Source organism: Onychostruthus taczanowskii, unplaced genomic scaffold, assembly GCF_017590055.1.
Source record: "Onychostruthus taczanowskii isolate IOZ18803 unplaced genomic scaffold, ASM1759005v1 scaffold6, whole genome shotgun sequence".
NCBI lineage: Eukaryota > Metazoa > Chordata > Aves > Passeriformes > Passeridae > Onychostruthus > Onychostruthus taczanowskii.
Window position 1 is genome coordinate 17,146,926 of NW_024503679.1, and position 14,726 is coordinate 17,161,651.

Consider the following 14,726-nt stretch of genomic DNA (forward strand, 5'->3'; position numbering starts at 1 on the left):
TGCATGTTTTCTCATCTGCAGAGAAGAATAGCTGTGGTACCCTGCAAGGATTTGACTGAGCTGTGTATTTCACAGAGCTGACATTACTGCTGAAGACATTAACTTAGAAAGGCCTCGCTTTTTTCATGACTCACACCAGAAATTATTTTCCTGTAGGTTTGTTCTGAGTGATTAAGATAGGTTTGCTTGCATGTAAATGCTGTTCTACACATATATATATTACCTTCACCAGGGAAAGCTCCCACACTTTCCCTTGTTTATGCACATTATAAATGACACAGATTCCAAGTTAAATGTCACAGCCCTTATTTACAAGGTAAGCAATGAAGATAACCCAGTTTAAAACTCCTCATTTTCAGTGCTGTCCATCTCACCCTTCATGGAGAACGCTGCACAAGAGGAGTCGAGGACACCACCCTCTCTGCTGTGAGCTTCCCAGCTTGTCCACCTGGGAATTGTAAAATTCCATGTACAGGTAGGAAATTACATTTAATATTTCAGCCAGTGAGGTAGAAATGGGGGCAACACCTCAGAAGCTGCTTCTCAACCACTCCCTGATTTTCAAGCCAGCCACAGTAGCACGTTGGGAGCTGTTGGAGCAGGCACCAGGCTCCCTCAGAGCCCGAGCCCAGGCAGGGAACAGCGTGCTCTGGCCACGCTGCCTCCCTCCTGCCTGTCCCAGCTCGCCCTGAACACCTTCCTGTCTGCCCCAAAAATCCCTTCTTGCCTCTCAGAGGATGTAAAGGGAACCTGGAGCAAAGCACAGAAAAATTCTTCAGTCTCTGAAGCCGTTAAAAATATTTTTGATAAAGGTACATATGTGCACAGCTGAACTCCAGTGAACACCTTCTTGTTTCTCATGCTAATTTTATATTGTTCCTAAAGCAGAGCCTGATTTTTCTCTTTGTGAAAGGAGAATTTTAATCCTGGTCCTATTCATTAATCATATCAAAACCCAAGGTATGCAGATATTATTCTTCAGTAATTTTAAGGTGCTAGTGTATTAGTAAAAGGTTAAGAAATGCAAATTGGTTGTAAAGGGTTTGGGTTTTTTACTTGAAGTGTTTGGTTTCCTCACGTTATTGCAGACTACATATATCTTTATTTCTCAGTAAGAGCAGACTGTGGCCCTGAACCTCTACAATTCCAAACACAAGCAAAGATAATGACTTTATAAAAGTAAAGAACAAATTGTTCCACAAAAAACGAGCACAATCACAAAAAGAAGCATAAACTTCTCCTGCCTAGTGGTGCCTTCCAAGACGTCAGACATTTTGTAAACCAGCACTCGGATCCAGACCACGCAGAATTGGGACGGTCCTGCTTTTCCTGTTAATTTTTCCACTATGAGAGTGTCCAAAACTCTCTGAAATAAAGGATTACTGTCTAGGGGTTCAGAAAGTCATATTTTCATAGAACAGTTCATTCTGACAGGTAACCCCAGCAAGCACACAAGCTGTTCCATTAAATGTCATGGCCTTAAGTTTAAAAATGTATCCCACATCCCAAGCCCAATAGTTTGTTTGTTTTCAGGAGTGTTTTCAGTGCTGCTCTGGCCCAGAGTTTAGATCAGTGGTTTAGCTGCCTACACCTCATTTAGAGGTTGTAAGCAAGAGAGACCCAGTTTGGTTTAGTGTTTAGCAAATTATCTTCACCCTTTTGCCACTAAATCACTGTACAAGCACGAGCAAACCACTCAGCTCTTCCTCTCCTTCCCCTTATTCAAATGTACCCAGACCATGACTTGTGATATGACTGTGAGGAGTCATATCAGCCCATGAACGTGGACAGAAAATTCTAGAAGCTCTGCTGAACCAAGGTCACAGCAAGAATTGTGATTGTAGAGATGAGATTTGAGTATTATCAAAATCTTTCCGGATGAAAAAAGCATGGAATGGTGCCTGTGGTTTTCTATCCAAAACTGCCAGAAAGAAATGTTGTTCCCCAGAACAGAAATCTGCTCTGAGATCACCCTGATGTAATATGGACTTACTAGGTCTGAGGCAGGTCCTTCAGCCTCTGGGCTTGCAAAATGTGCTGGGCCAAGAATTGAGAAAATAGAAAAAGATTATTTAACTTCATCCCATTTCAAAATGTAGTAAGAATGTATTTCTGTATTAAAAAAAAAAGGTATTTAACTTCCCCATCTCTGTTTCACTTGGTTCACATATTCAAGCCATTTTCTAGAGTTGTGTTCTAGAGCTGTGATCAACAACTTTTAAATCAGAGTTCAGACCCTTAAATAATCACAAACTATCAGAAGCTTGGCCTTTCCAGAAAAATACAGCAAGTCAACAGCACTAGCAAGTCAGTAATTGAGACATCCCACTTTTAGTGTAAATAGCATCAATATTTTTTTTGCAGTGCTTTAGAGGACTTGGCCTTTTCAGAAATATACACCAAGTCAACAGCACTAGCAAGCACTAATTGAGACATCCTGCTTTTAGTGTAAATAGCATCAATATTTTTTTTGCAGTGCTTTAGAGGTATTGAGGAGATATTTCCTCAAACAATGTTGGGATCATCTACAGGGGTTCCACATCTTTGTGGAACTGCAGGCATCTCAACTGAAGCAGCCAAAAACTGGGTCAGGGCAACAGTTCAAAATTTTAGTGGTGAGCCTCCAAAATTCAAGACACTCAGGGAATGCATGTTGGGGAATAATATGAGAATGCTGAAAGGGGGGGAAAAAAAAAAAGAGAGAAGGCCATATTTAATTTGTATCCAGTATTCATATTCCAAAAATTGGTACTGTCAATTTGGAATAAAAGCCTGTGTCTGAAGTGCCTGTGAAAGCCAAGGCAGTTGCCTCAGAGCCTCAGACGCTGTCTGATGCCATCGGTTCCCGAGTTGCCACGAGGCAATGTGGATGGCTGGCTGCTCCAAATCCACAGGCACGGGAGGTTTGGGATGCCGGCTTTCGAGGAGTCTCCCCACTGGGATACTCTGGATCCTGGAATATGAGAATGTGGGCTGGCAAGAGCCGCGTGTCTGGAGCTGCCGAGCAGCCCCGCAGGCTTCCCAAATTCGGGCTCACCGCCGTCCCTTCTGATAGGATGGAGAAAACTGGGAAGCGTATCTCAGCTTGAAAACTCAGAATTCGGGAGCCAAGTCCCACAAAAGTTTCACCCTGTTGCTCCTGGGCAGCTGCTGCAGGGAGATGAGATGCAGCTGGAGCTGATAAAAGGAACCAGCCTGCTTGGAGGCACCTGCAGAGTCACCAGGTGCCTCTGAGACTCCTTGCTCAGCACGGTTTTGGGGTAGTTTAACAGAGAAATGTTGCTTTGAGAAGCTAAAGTTTATAATTATATGTTTTCTTAGGACCTGGGCTGCCTTTCAGCATGCTCGAGACTAGGGAGTGTGTGACAAGCCAGTCTGCCCAGTGATGGAAAGTTAGAAACTGGAAATGTACCTGGATGCCACCCTGAGTCAGCCCAAACCGAAGCATCTCTACAAAACACCTAGATGTGAACAAACTGCCGTCCTCTGACAAAAATATTCCGTCTGAGAATTTCTGACCAGCTCCGGCGGTAAACACCTCCAGGGTGTCCTTTTTGTCTGATACAGGGCAAAAATTATTCGGGTACCTGTTGCTAGGGGTGGAAAGATGAGGGAATGGAATAGTAAATTAAAGGGGTTGGAACAAAAAGCAGCTGATTGTCTGAGCACGGCTGGCCAAGCTGTGTTCAGGGATCTGTGTGGGAACGCACCTTTCCATGGACGAATGCCCGTGGCAGGGGCTGCGGCCACGCTGTGGACCCTCTTGTCCCCTTCCCCTCACTGAGCGGGCTTTACACTTGTGTTTATTTTCCTGCCTGCCCTCGGTGGGGTTTGTTCGGGCACCTCTCCTTGTCCTGCTCTGGGCTTTTCTGCCCTCCCCGTGGGCCCCGCGCAGCGCGATCCCCCTCGGGGAGCCGGGGCCTCCGCGGGCGGCGATGGAGGCGCGGAGTTCCCGGCGGGCCGGCCGCCTCCCCGCCCTCCTTCCATCCTCCCTCCCTCCCTCCCTCGGCGGCGTGTTTGGGAGGGAAGGAGGGGGTGGAAGCCGGGCCGGGGCGGCCAGCAGGCAATTTGCATGAGAGACAGACTGGGAATGAGCTGGAGTGGGCGCCTCTCCGCGCACACAGAGCGGGGCAGGAGGGGGAGGAGGAGGGAGCTGCCGCCGCCGCCGCCGGGGAGAGGCGGCGAACTCCGGGCAAAGTTTGGAGCCGCGGGCCCGCGGCGCTGAGGCAGCGGCGGGCGGGGAGCGGCCGGGCCGGGCAGGGCCNGGCGGCGGGCAGAGCGCGGGGGGCGGCGGGCAGAGCGCGGAGCCGGCGGCGGGCGCTGCCGGCACAGCCAGCATGTCCTCCATCCTGCCCTTCACTCCTCCCATCGTCAAACGGCTCCTGGGCTGGAAGAAAGGCGAGCAGAACGGGCAGGAGGAGAAATGGTGCGAGAAGGCGGTGAAGAGCCTGGTGAAGAAGCTGAAGAAGACGGGGCAGCTGGACGAGCTGGAGAAGGCGATCACCACGCAGAACATCAACACCAAGTGCATCACCATCCCCAGGTACCGGGGCGCGGAGGGCGCGGCTCCCGGGGAGCGGCGGGACCCCGAGGGACCCGCAGGGACCCCCGAGCTCCGGCACGGCCGGGACAGGGCTCGGTTTGCGTCCCGGCCCTGCCGCGCTCGGTGCGGTGCAGGTCCTCTCTGCCTGCTCCTTATCTAGTGAAGAAAAACCCCGTAACTGGCTACAGAATTGAATTACTCTCTAGTAACCAGAGAGAAAACGTAGTGGAGAAAATATGCCTCGAGCCGAGATTATAAAAAAAGGGAAAAAAACAAGTTGGAAGCGCTGCGGATCAGTTCCACTCACTGAGGGTGCTCTCATTGTCAGAAGTTTCAGCGTGTTCTCAAGTGCTGTTGCATTAAGATTTTCTTGTGATTAGTGCGTCAGGAAAACGGTTTTGTTTGGGTTGTTTGGCTTGTTCCTTATTACTCTGTAGGGGTGATTTAGAGCCCTGCTCTGCTGATGTTTTCGAGTTACTTTTTAAATCGGGAATGCAAATGGCAGAGCTGAAGGAGGTCGTTTGGAGTGCAAAAACACCCCACACATGTGAGGGTGAATAGAACTGATTTTTTCCTCCATTTTTTGAATGAACATAGATTTTATTTTTAGTCTCCATTCCGAACTCGATCCATAGGGCCATCATAAATCATAAAATACGTGTATAGAACTATCCCATCTAAGAATCATTTTCCAAGTAACTTTCAAATGGCTGCCCACAAGTGGTGTTTTATTGCTGCAGATTGTTGATTTCTGTGAGCTCAGCCAGATGACTGCTGGGTCTGTTCCTGATTGTTGTTTGAGAGTACTTTTTTTTTTTTTTTTTTTTTTTTAAGCAAAGGCCAAAGTTCATCCCAAATATTTGAATGCTGCATAATTGTGTGCTTCTGCGTGAGAAGATATCTGTGTGTGTGTGTGTATTCATGCTTCTCTCTGGCACAAACAAATGTATGCTTTCTTGGTTGTCAGAATGATTTAATATGCAGGAGCTGATACAAAGCAGCATCTGTTGCATGAAAAAGTGAAGCAAGTAGCTTAGAAATGTGGATGTTTGGAGCTCCTAAGATTTTCTTCCAACAACTGCAATGTTTTTTTAAAAGGAAAAATAAAGCCTCCTTATCTTTTTTGGTGCTGAATGACTGTGGCTAAGATTTTGGCCAGTAATGCAAATGAGAGCTCTCAGCCTTTGTTAGAGTTGCTCCGGCTTCTACTTGAAGCAGAAATCAAAACCTGTAGAGCTACCACGCAATACAAATGCATTAAAAACCTATATTTTTAAAGTTCTTGGTAAGCAGCGTGCTTTCCACGTAGATAATTCCCTGTTTAAAGCACTTCCCTGAAATATTTACCATTTCAAAAGAAGAAAATTGGTGGAGCAGCCCTGCTGCTGTGACCTGGGTATTGTGTCTGGCTGATGCTGACCCGTTAGGGAGCAGAGCATGAAGGCCCCTGGAACTTCTGTGACTCCTAACAAGGTGGTTTAGATAAGGAAGGATTTGTTATTTTATGTTTTAAAGGAAGAAAAAGAGTTGGGTCAAACACAATTCTTTACTTAAAAAAAAAAAAAGAAAACAAGCAAAGGTTGAAATTAAATAACAACACGAACATATATCACAAATCATGAATACTCATCTTCAGAGAATGTCCTGGCTCTTCCTCCTCTGTTAAAGAAAATTGTGCAGAAATTAAAACATTTCATGTTAATTTATGTCACTGAGCCTGGATCCAGCAGACCTTAAACCTCAGTATGGGGGAGGCATCAGCCTGGTTTGGTGGGAGCCCCTTATACCCTGGCATTCGTTTCTAAACACAACTTCATATCTGCTTCTTTATGGTTTAGAAATGATCGTGGTTAGGTTTTCTGTGCTGAAAAGTTAACATCTGTGTGCCAGGGTTTGGGGAATGGTGTGGGAACATGGACTGATCTCTCTCTCTCTGAAGTCAGTGCAGAGCTGCAGCTCTGACCAGGCCTTGTGACTTTAAGAGCTGTGCCTTTTCCTCTGGGCTGCACTGCTTGTCCTAATGTATCTGTGAATCTGATTACTGTGTCATCTGAAATTAGTGTTTGCAAGACGATTTTAGCGTGGTTTTAGTTTGCTGTTTGTGTTTTTTTCATTTAATAATTTTTACGTATGTCATTTTACTACTTACTGAAATAATATCTTGGGGAGGGGGGAAAGGGGGAAAAGCATCATTAAGGATTAGCTCATGTTGTGCATTGTCTGTAATGCATCAGTAGACTGAATTACAGTGGAGCCATGCCAGTGATGACTCTGGCCCAGCAGGAGCAGGGTAAGTCCAAAATTAGCTATTGTATCCATGAGACAGAGCAAGTTTCACATGGAACAGGGCTCGAGCTTAGCAGAAACATTGCTTGTGGGAATGAGGGCTACGCAGCAAATTCCTGGACTGATCAGGTGGGACTCTTTGAAGAAAGGACAGAAAAAAATATTTGTTTTGTTGTAGGGCTAAGGAATTAGAATAACAAACGTATTCCTGCTGTCATGTTTATCTGCTGGGATCTGGAAACATGTACTACGTGCTATCTCCTGACAGATTAGTAAACAGGGATTCGTTTATTTGCTTGTGTATTTGCTCAGCATGTATTACTTCTCCAAGTGTTCCATTTCTGAGTGGTGTGACAGACACCCCAGGTTTTCTTTTGGGAGAACAGCAAAAGGCTGGAGTGGCCTTCAGGGATTTCAGTGTGACTCTCCTGGCAAGAAGGATTTTTCCTTCTTTTTTTTTACTGTTGGAGGAGGAAGTAATTTCTACCTGAAAAACTCTGGTCTCAGACCGTCTGATGGTTTCTGGTGGTGCTGCTGCTGCACAGGACGGCTCCTTTAGAGGCTCTTCCTTCCCTCCTCCTCTGGGCACAGCTGCCAAAGCCCATCCTGCCCGGCAGGACCTTTCTTTAAACCTCTGTGCCCTGAGCTGGTGGCCTTTGGTGTCAGAGCTGACCTAGTGAGTCGTGGGTCTCCCTGGCAGAAAGGTTTTTGCATTCTGTATTGGGTGCTAAAAGTTGAGAACACACATTCTTCTGCCCATTAAAATGCATCCTTTGTCACAGTTGCATTATCTTGAAAGCCCAGCTTTCAGGATGAGCATTTTTATCACTTTTCAGACCAACCTGAGGACAAGTGTGCCATTAACACCTACCCAGCAGAGGCAGCTGGGTGTTTGTGGCTTCTCTGCTTTGCTCTGTGAGCAGGCAATGATCTGCTCCAGCTGCTCGCACGATTTTTGGTGCCTCTGTTCTCTTCTGGGACCCAAAAATGTGGCAAGAATGGCATCTACATCTGACATTCATACAAACCTGCAAAAACCTGAGTTTCTGACACTGTTCTGAGCAGAAGAGAGGCCGTTTTGTGCACCTAAGAAACCAGCAGCATGTGCCCTGGAAATGAAGTGTGATGAGTGTTTAACTCAACATTTTTAGGGTCTGATCTGCAGAAACCAGACCATGTGACGGGCACTCAGTAATTCCTACAAGCTGTGCAGTATGTATAGTCTTGCTTTATGAGATAGTAAATGCTTTATTTCAAGAGCTTTAGTGGTGCTACACACACAAAGACATAAATCTCCTGGCATTTTGTAATATATTTTCATATGCACATTTTTCTTTTGAACTTATTACTGTATTTATTTGTTTTGGTATCACCAGTGGTTTTAGGGGAGCCAGGATTCCTGTATGTAAGGAACACCTTCTTTTAAGTGGTGAGGTTTTTTATTTTAATTTAGAAAAGTTTTGAGGAGAGGTGGGTGTTATTTCTTGCGGAGCTCATCTGATAAGGGTAGAATGTACCAATTGAAATGGAAACATGGCACATTTGCTTCTTAAAAGCCACTGAACAAGGTGTTCCTTAAATAATTTACATTTTGGTGGGGAAAAGCAGGAATAATACACAAGGAACATAATGCATAAGGATAATAAATAAGGAACATAAATATTTCAGAAGCATCTTGGGTGTGAGCACAGTGTTGGGAGTCGACCACACAATATTTACAGGATGTGTTCGTGTTCTTAGGTTTGAGGTGATACCAGGAAAGCTGTGAGGATGTGAAGTGGTAGAGGCTGTCTGCAAGACCCTGAAGGATGTTGTGGTTTCACACCATGGTGTGATTTTGGGGTCGTTGGACTTGCTCCTTGAGGGTCCCTTCCAGCTCGGGGTATTCTCTGATTCCACACTTCTTTTGAGGCTGCTGCCCATCTGACTGCAGTAACCAGCAAAGGACCGGTCACAGCTTTGTGTGTCCATGTGCATATTTATTTATTTTTCAATGCCAGTTTCAAGCTACCTTGTTTTCAGTTTTCTGTCTCTGAGTGAGGAGCTTTAATATTTCATGGCTTTGTCTGGGAGTGCCTGCAGGGCCTTAGCCCTGGTGTGCAGGGGTGGTTTCAGCCCAGTCCCTGTGCAAACACCTCTGGCTGCCGGCACCCTGCTCGGCTCCATCCCGCTGGGGATTTTCCTGCTGCAAACCCGTGTCAGTGACCTCTGTCCTGCTTTGTGGGCAGGTTTTAGAGCCCTGCCCAGCCTTTGTGCCGCTGCAGTGCCCTCAGCTGTGGCACCAGCTGAGGTGGCTCTGTGGACTCCGCAGGTCGGGTCTGGAGGTGAAGGTACACTGAGTGCACACGAGCCTGAGCCTGACACAGCTCCGGGAGCGTTTGGGCCGCGCTCTTGGGCACAGGGTGTGACTCTTGGCACGGTCCTGTGCGGGGCCAGGAGTTGGACTCGGTGATCCTTGTGGGTCCCTTCCAGCTCAGCTTTTTCTGATTCCATGACTTTGTGTCTGCAGTCCTGCTTGTCCATCAGTGCTTTTCTCATCTCCCCACACACGCTCCTGTGCGGGGCCAGGAGTTGGACTCGGTGATCCTTGTGGGTCCCTTCCAGCTCAGCTTTTTCTGATTCCATGACTTTGTGTCTGCAGTCCTGCTTGTCCATCAGTGCTTTTCTCATCTCCCCACAGGTCAATCCCCCTCTCTGGGCACAGGTTTCTGCTCCCTGCAGCCCCTTCAAGTTTTTCTCCCCACTCTTGCACTTGTTCCTGCCTCTTACATCAGCCTGGGTGATGTGTGTGGAGTTGTTGTGTTCCACACGATGCCATTCCCAAAAACAAAGCACTGCTGTCGGACTGGAGCAGTAATGTTGGTACAACCAGTTAGGAAGCAGCTGCACACTCCGTTATTGTGGCAGAGACAAGGAGCTGGGAGAGCAGGGAGGCTGGGTGGGAGTTGTGCTCCCTCCCCTCAAAAGAGTTGCTGCTGGAATAGCACAGCAGCCCTTTATTAAGGTGTCTCCTCAGTTTTGTAATTTCTCATGCAGTCACTACAATTCAAACCCTTTTGCCAATATATGTGTTTATTTTTTTACCTGAGTTGTGCAGGGCAGCTCACATTTGCATTAAAACCAATGATAAAACTCCTGTCTTGAAAAGCAATGGGAATGTTTATCCAGGACACTGAGAGGCTAAGAGGAAAAAATGGATTTTATCATTGGTTAAGATGCTTTCAGGTATTCATATCTCTGCTTTTCATTTTTGTGCCCTTTCTCAAGAGACTAAAAGAGTTAAAATAGCTTCTATTTAGAAGGGACTCATGATGTTCTCATTATATTGTGTAGTAAGTGTTGAATCTGTGGGAAATAAAATGTTTAAAATGGTTGCTTAACTTTCATAGTATTAGGAAAAGACCCTGAATATCACAGTCATTTAAATATAATGAGAAATAAATGCAAAAAATTGATGAAATACAGAAATACACACTGTACGGGATTATCACATCAGGGATCCAATTAAAACGAGTTCTTCTAATAAATATTGGTTTAATAATGTAAACTGGTGATTGCGATATTATTACAACAAAAATAAAATTAACGAGATTTAATGGACTGAGCAGCCATTAATTTTCACTTGTTAATTTATTAGGAACTTCTAATGCTGTTAGATGCACAGTAAAGCCATTATCCTGCATGAACTACTTGATGAAATAAATAGGGCCAACAAGTGCTCGAATTAAATTGAAATCAGTTTTTATTCCCAAATTATCTCTTTCTGTTGTTTGGGTTATTTTTTTATGATTACTATGTTTTAGCTTTCCTCTACTGAGTGCAATTAAATTTTCAGGGCTGGGATGCAGCACTCCTCCAGCCAGGCTTATGAATAGTCCTAATTAACTTTTGTCCTTGTCTGCCTTGACGTGTTTGTAAAAAATCCTTTTCCAGTCCCGAGCTGCCTGTGCTGATGGGGAGCGAGGGCAGTGCAGCCAGGGCAGAGGTTCTGTCCAGACCCTGCATTTCCTCGGGGTGACCCCGCCACGTCCAGCAGGCTTTGCTGATTCCTTTTGGAATTGGTGGTAATTGCACAGCTCTGTGTAGCTCAGGAGCCGATAATGTGTGGATTGTTGCACTAATGCTGCTTTTAAAGGTGTTGTGAAGCCTTTCAGACCTGATCCTCATTTGCTGGCATCTCTTTGCCCTTAGGGAAGGTTGACAGCTCCAGGTACTGTGTCTCTGTACAAACAATACAAAGCCAGGACTCTTTTTTTCTGTCTTAAAGACTCAGCTCCTCAGAGGACACAATTCCCACAGAGTGGGAATGAACTATTCCTGCATAGTAATAGCAGCCCTATTAAAACCTCCACTAAATAAAACCTTAACTTCACAAGAGCCCAGCCAGGTAAGAAATAACACCCTGCTTTTTAAAGTGTCACCCGGGGATCATCTGAGCTCCAGTAGGAAATCTTTGTTAGCTGAGGAAACCTAAGATGTTGTTGCTACACTGTTCCAGATACCCAGATTTGTCCCTTCAGCAGCAAGGGAGGTTTTTGTGTGTGCTGCAGAGACTTCTGACAGCTGCTGCTGTGGAAAACATGGATCATACCTCTCACTTGTGAGCCTCATGAAAAAACGTGAAACTTACCTGTGAGAAACCTACCTGTGAGAAATGGAGCCTGTGTGAGTCTAGGAAAGGTGAAGAGGTCACCCTGATCCGTTTTGTCTGTCACAAGAAACCCTTCGCAGCTCACCTGCTGTTCAGCACTGGGTTACGAGGGCAGGGAGGGGACGCATGGCAGGCGGTGCAGCCGTGCTCTCTGTGTGCCCAGCTTGTCCTGGAGCGCCTGCACAGGTGTGACAGCACCATGGACCAGCTTGTGGAAAACGAGGGGTGTGAATCCTGGAGAGAGGGACTGCCGTGGGTGATGTGGCAGGATCCTCTCCCAGGGTTCTCAGGGTGGAAATAGTGGGTGAGCCCTTCTTAGCTCACTTAATTTGCAGTTGAGAATTTCAGTAAATTTTCCTTACAGATTGCGTCAGAGAAAAGGTTGGAGTTTCTCTGCAGTGGTGACGTTCATTAACCATAACTCAGTCTTTTTTTAAAAAGGAAGTCAAAACAGAAATTTCCTCCTTTGTGGTGAAGCCAGCAGTGGTTGAATGATGGATGCTGACACTGACTCTCCTTTTTCACAACAAAAGAGGAGAAACTTTGTCCTTCCTGTTTTAGTTGCTTGAACATGAAAAGAGAAATTCACTTACTCTTGACACACATAGAACAGTTGAGGTTTACAAAAATACTGGGCTGAGAGGAGGACATCTGTGGCTGGTGAGAATGCCTCTGTTTCTGTGTTGAATGTGTGACTGTTGTTGCTTTATCTACTTAACAGCTGGAGAATTCTTTTTTCACCAAATTTCCTTTCCCTCCATGAACTGGAATTTTAGTGTTGCTGTGTGGGAAGTCAAAGACCCAACTACAAGAACCTTTAATTTTGTTATTCTGAGCAAGACCAGATGTAGGTTTTTTCATAGGGATACGAAGTCTATGGTTTCCACACATATGGAACTGTACAGAAAGGTCCTTATTGTTTGTTGAACAAATTGTTTTTGCCCTGGACTCAAGATGCAGAGCCAGTTTGTAGCACATGTGTAACAAACAGTATCTGAAAAATTCTATCAGTGTTTAAAAAGCACTCAGGCTAAATGAAAGGCTAATAAGCAGCTGGAGGCTTTTCCCACTCTTTTTGTGTTTGTGTAGTTACCTGGATTTCAGTAAATTTACTTCCAATTTACAGGAAAGTGAGGGAGAGTCAGGCCAGCACAGGAAAGCAGTGAACTGAAAACAGGGGAGAGATGTTTGTAGGTTGAATATTGTCCACTTTTCTCTTTTAAATTCAGAGATTTGGTGGCTTCTGTGGGTTCTTGGCAGGATTTGAAGCCTGCCCAGCGGAGCCTGTGAGACCTGGGGGCTCCAGCCCCAGGAAGACTGGACTTGTCAGGCCTGGGCTGGAAATCTGGCAGGAAGCCAGGCAGGGTTTAGCTGGAAGTTTGATGAAAAGGATACTTCTCTGCAAAACATTTAGTTTTCAGAGGAGTTCACTCATATTTCAGTGAGGGTTTGCTGATGGGCACTGGTGGGGCTGGGCAGAGCCCCTCCACATTTGTGGCTGAGGTACCTCTGGAGTGGGTGTTCCTGTGCCTGGGCAGAAGGCAGCATTGGGCTCTTCTTTGTTTTTTTTTTTTCCTTTTTAAAACCATTTTAACCAGCTTTCAAACCAGTGGTGAAGCCCTTGTTCCAATGTGCCCCTGCCCTGCTCCACAGCTCCACAAGCTCAGGAAGCAGAAATGTTTTCTAGATAAAGCCCCCCACAATTACAGGCCTTGAACTCAGGAGAGCACAAGGTCTGCTAATGGCATCTGTCCCTGCTTTCCCAACAATCAGCAGCCTGTGGGATGAAAAGTCTGGAATAGTTGTTGATGCTGGCCTGGAACCTTCAAGCAAAACTCCAGTGGGCACTGGAGAAGCTGCATTAATGACCTTGTAAGAGTTTCACAGGCTTGGCACGGGCAGACTTAGAGATGACTTGGCTAAGCTTCCTCCATATCTGCTTCTTGGGCCTAAGTTTACCTGACTTACTCAGGATAAGCTTCACCATCAGCCACATCTGTCCTATTGGCCTGTTTCATGTCATTGTTTTCTGATCAAAATTACGTATATTTTTTAATAACCAGTTTTTGCACAAGAATGGTAGAAAGTGCAAACCAGATGTGAAACCACTGTGGTAGAATGAAGCTTTACACAGCAAAATGGCAAATTTTAAAGAGCAGATAATTACTCTCTGCTTTTTGGAGCTGATACAACTTTTTAGCTGGTTTCTGTTGCCAGTAAAAGTCTGCTGGCACTCTGCAAACTGAGTTGAGCTTTGCTCTGAATTAGATGCCATAAATAACTCGTGTGTAGGTAGACAGCTGATCATTGAAGCTTTTCCCCAAGCCTGGTTCTGCTTGTTTGGGAGAACTACAGGCTGAAAGTTCAGGTATAGAATTGCAATTCCATCTTTGTTTTTCCCAATCATAACTGAATAAAGATGGGTTTTCACTTGTGGATTGCTGCATAATGAATGCACTTTGTGGTTAGGGAAGGCTGAAAATATCAGGGTTTGTTCCACACCACTGTGTAACTGTGAGCAAAACATTGCACCCTGCTTGTACCTTAACTACCTCCCAGATGCAGTCCTTGCCTGTCAGGGAATGTAATTACAGTTGGGAAAGCTCTTAAAATCCCAGGATTTTAAAAACCTGTTGCAAACCCCATTACCTCGCTGCTTTAAAAAGCTTTCTGCTGCTGCCCAGCAGCAGAAAATGAGTACACCATCTCATTTGTACTAAGAAAGCAATTTTAATTTTTGTTGGAAGCTCTCTTTGAAAATATGTAGCTGCTACGTCAGTGAGAATATTAGAATTCCACAGATGTTTAGTGGTAAACCTTGGCTGGGTTTGCCTAATATTTATCTATTCATCTCTGTAGCAGTGCCTCCTGTACACATGGAATATTTTGACTGGTTGATACACATCATACCACAGAGTTCTGCTCCTGAGCTCCAGTCTGAGGTCTGTTAGCACAAGTCCAGGGGAAACTCTATACATGTAGCCTCATGTTTTCAGTTAAGTAATATTCTATAGCCATATGTGAATTTAATGCCATCCAAATACAGGATGGTAAATGAAAGAAATGTGTGTCTGTTGCTGGTGGACTTTTACAACCATGACCTGCAGCAAACCCACTTGGAAAAATCTAATTTCTGTACCTATAGCTGTGTCTTTTACTGAATGTTTTGGCAGCCTCTGAGTGTTGAGCACTCGCATCTATTTGCTTCAAAGCTCTTTTGCATCTGAAGACTTTGTGGGGAATTGT

General features: G+C 45.4%; 1 protein-coding gene across 2 annotated transcripts in view; it reads left to right on the forward strand.

Annotated features, from left to right (window-relative positions):
- The first annotated feature begins 4,101 nt into the window (after positions 1-4,101).
- SMAD3 (SMAD family member 3) overlaps positions 4,102-14,726 on the forward strand; it is a 66,632-nt gene continuing 56,007 nt past the window's right edge. The window contains exon 1 of one of the 2 annotated variants that reach the window (XM_041418645.1): positions 4,102-4,543. In XM_041418645.1, coding sequence (XP_041274579.1) covers positions 4,338-4,543 — 206 coding nt within the window. In that variant the 5' untranslated portion in view covers positions 4,102-4,337. The remainder of the gene's footprint in view (positions 4,544-14,726) is intronic. The other variant, XM_041418644.1, reaches the window with a different exon arrangement.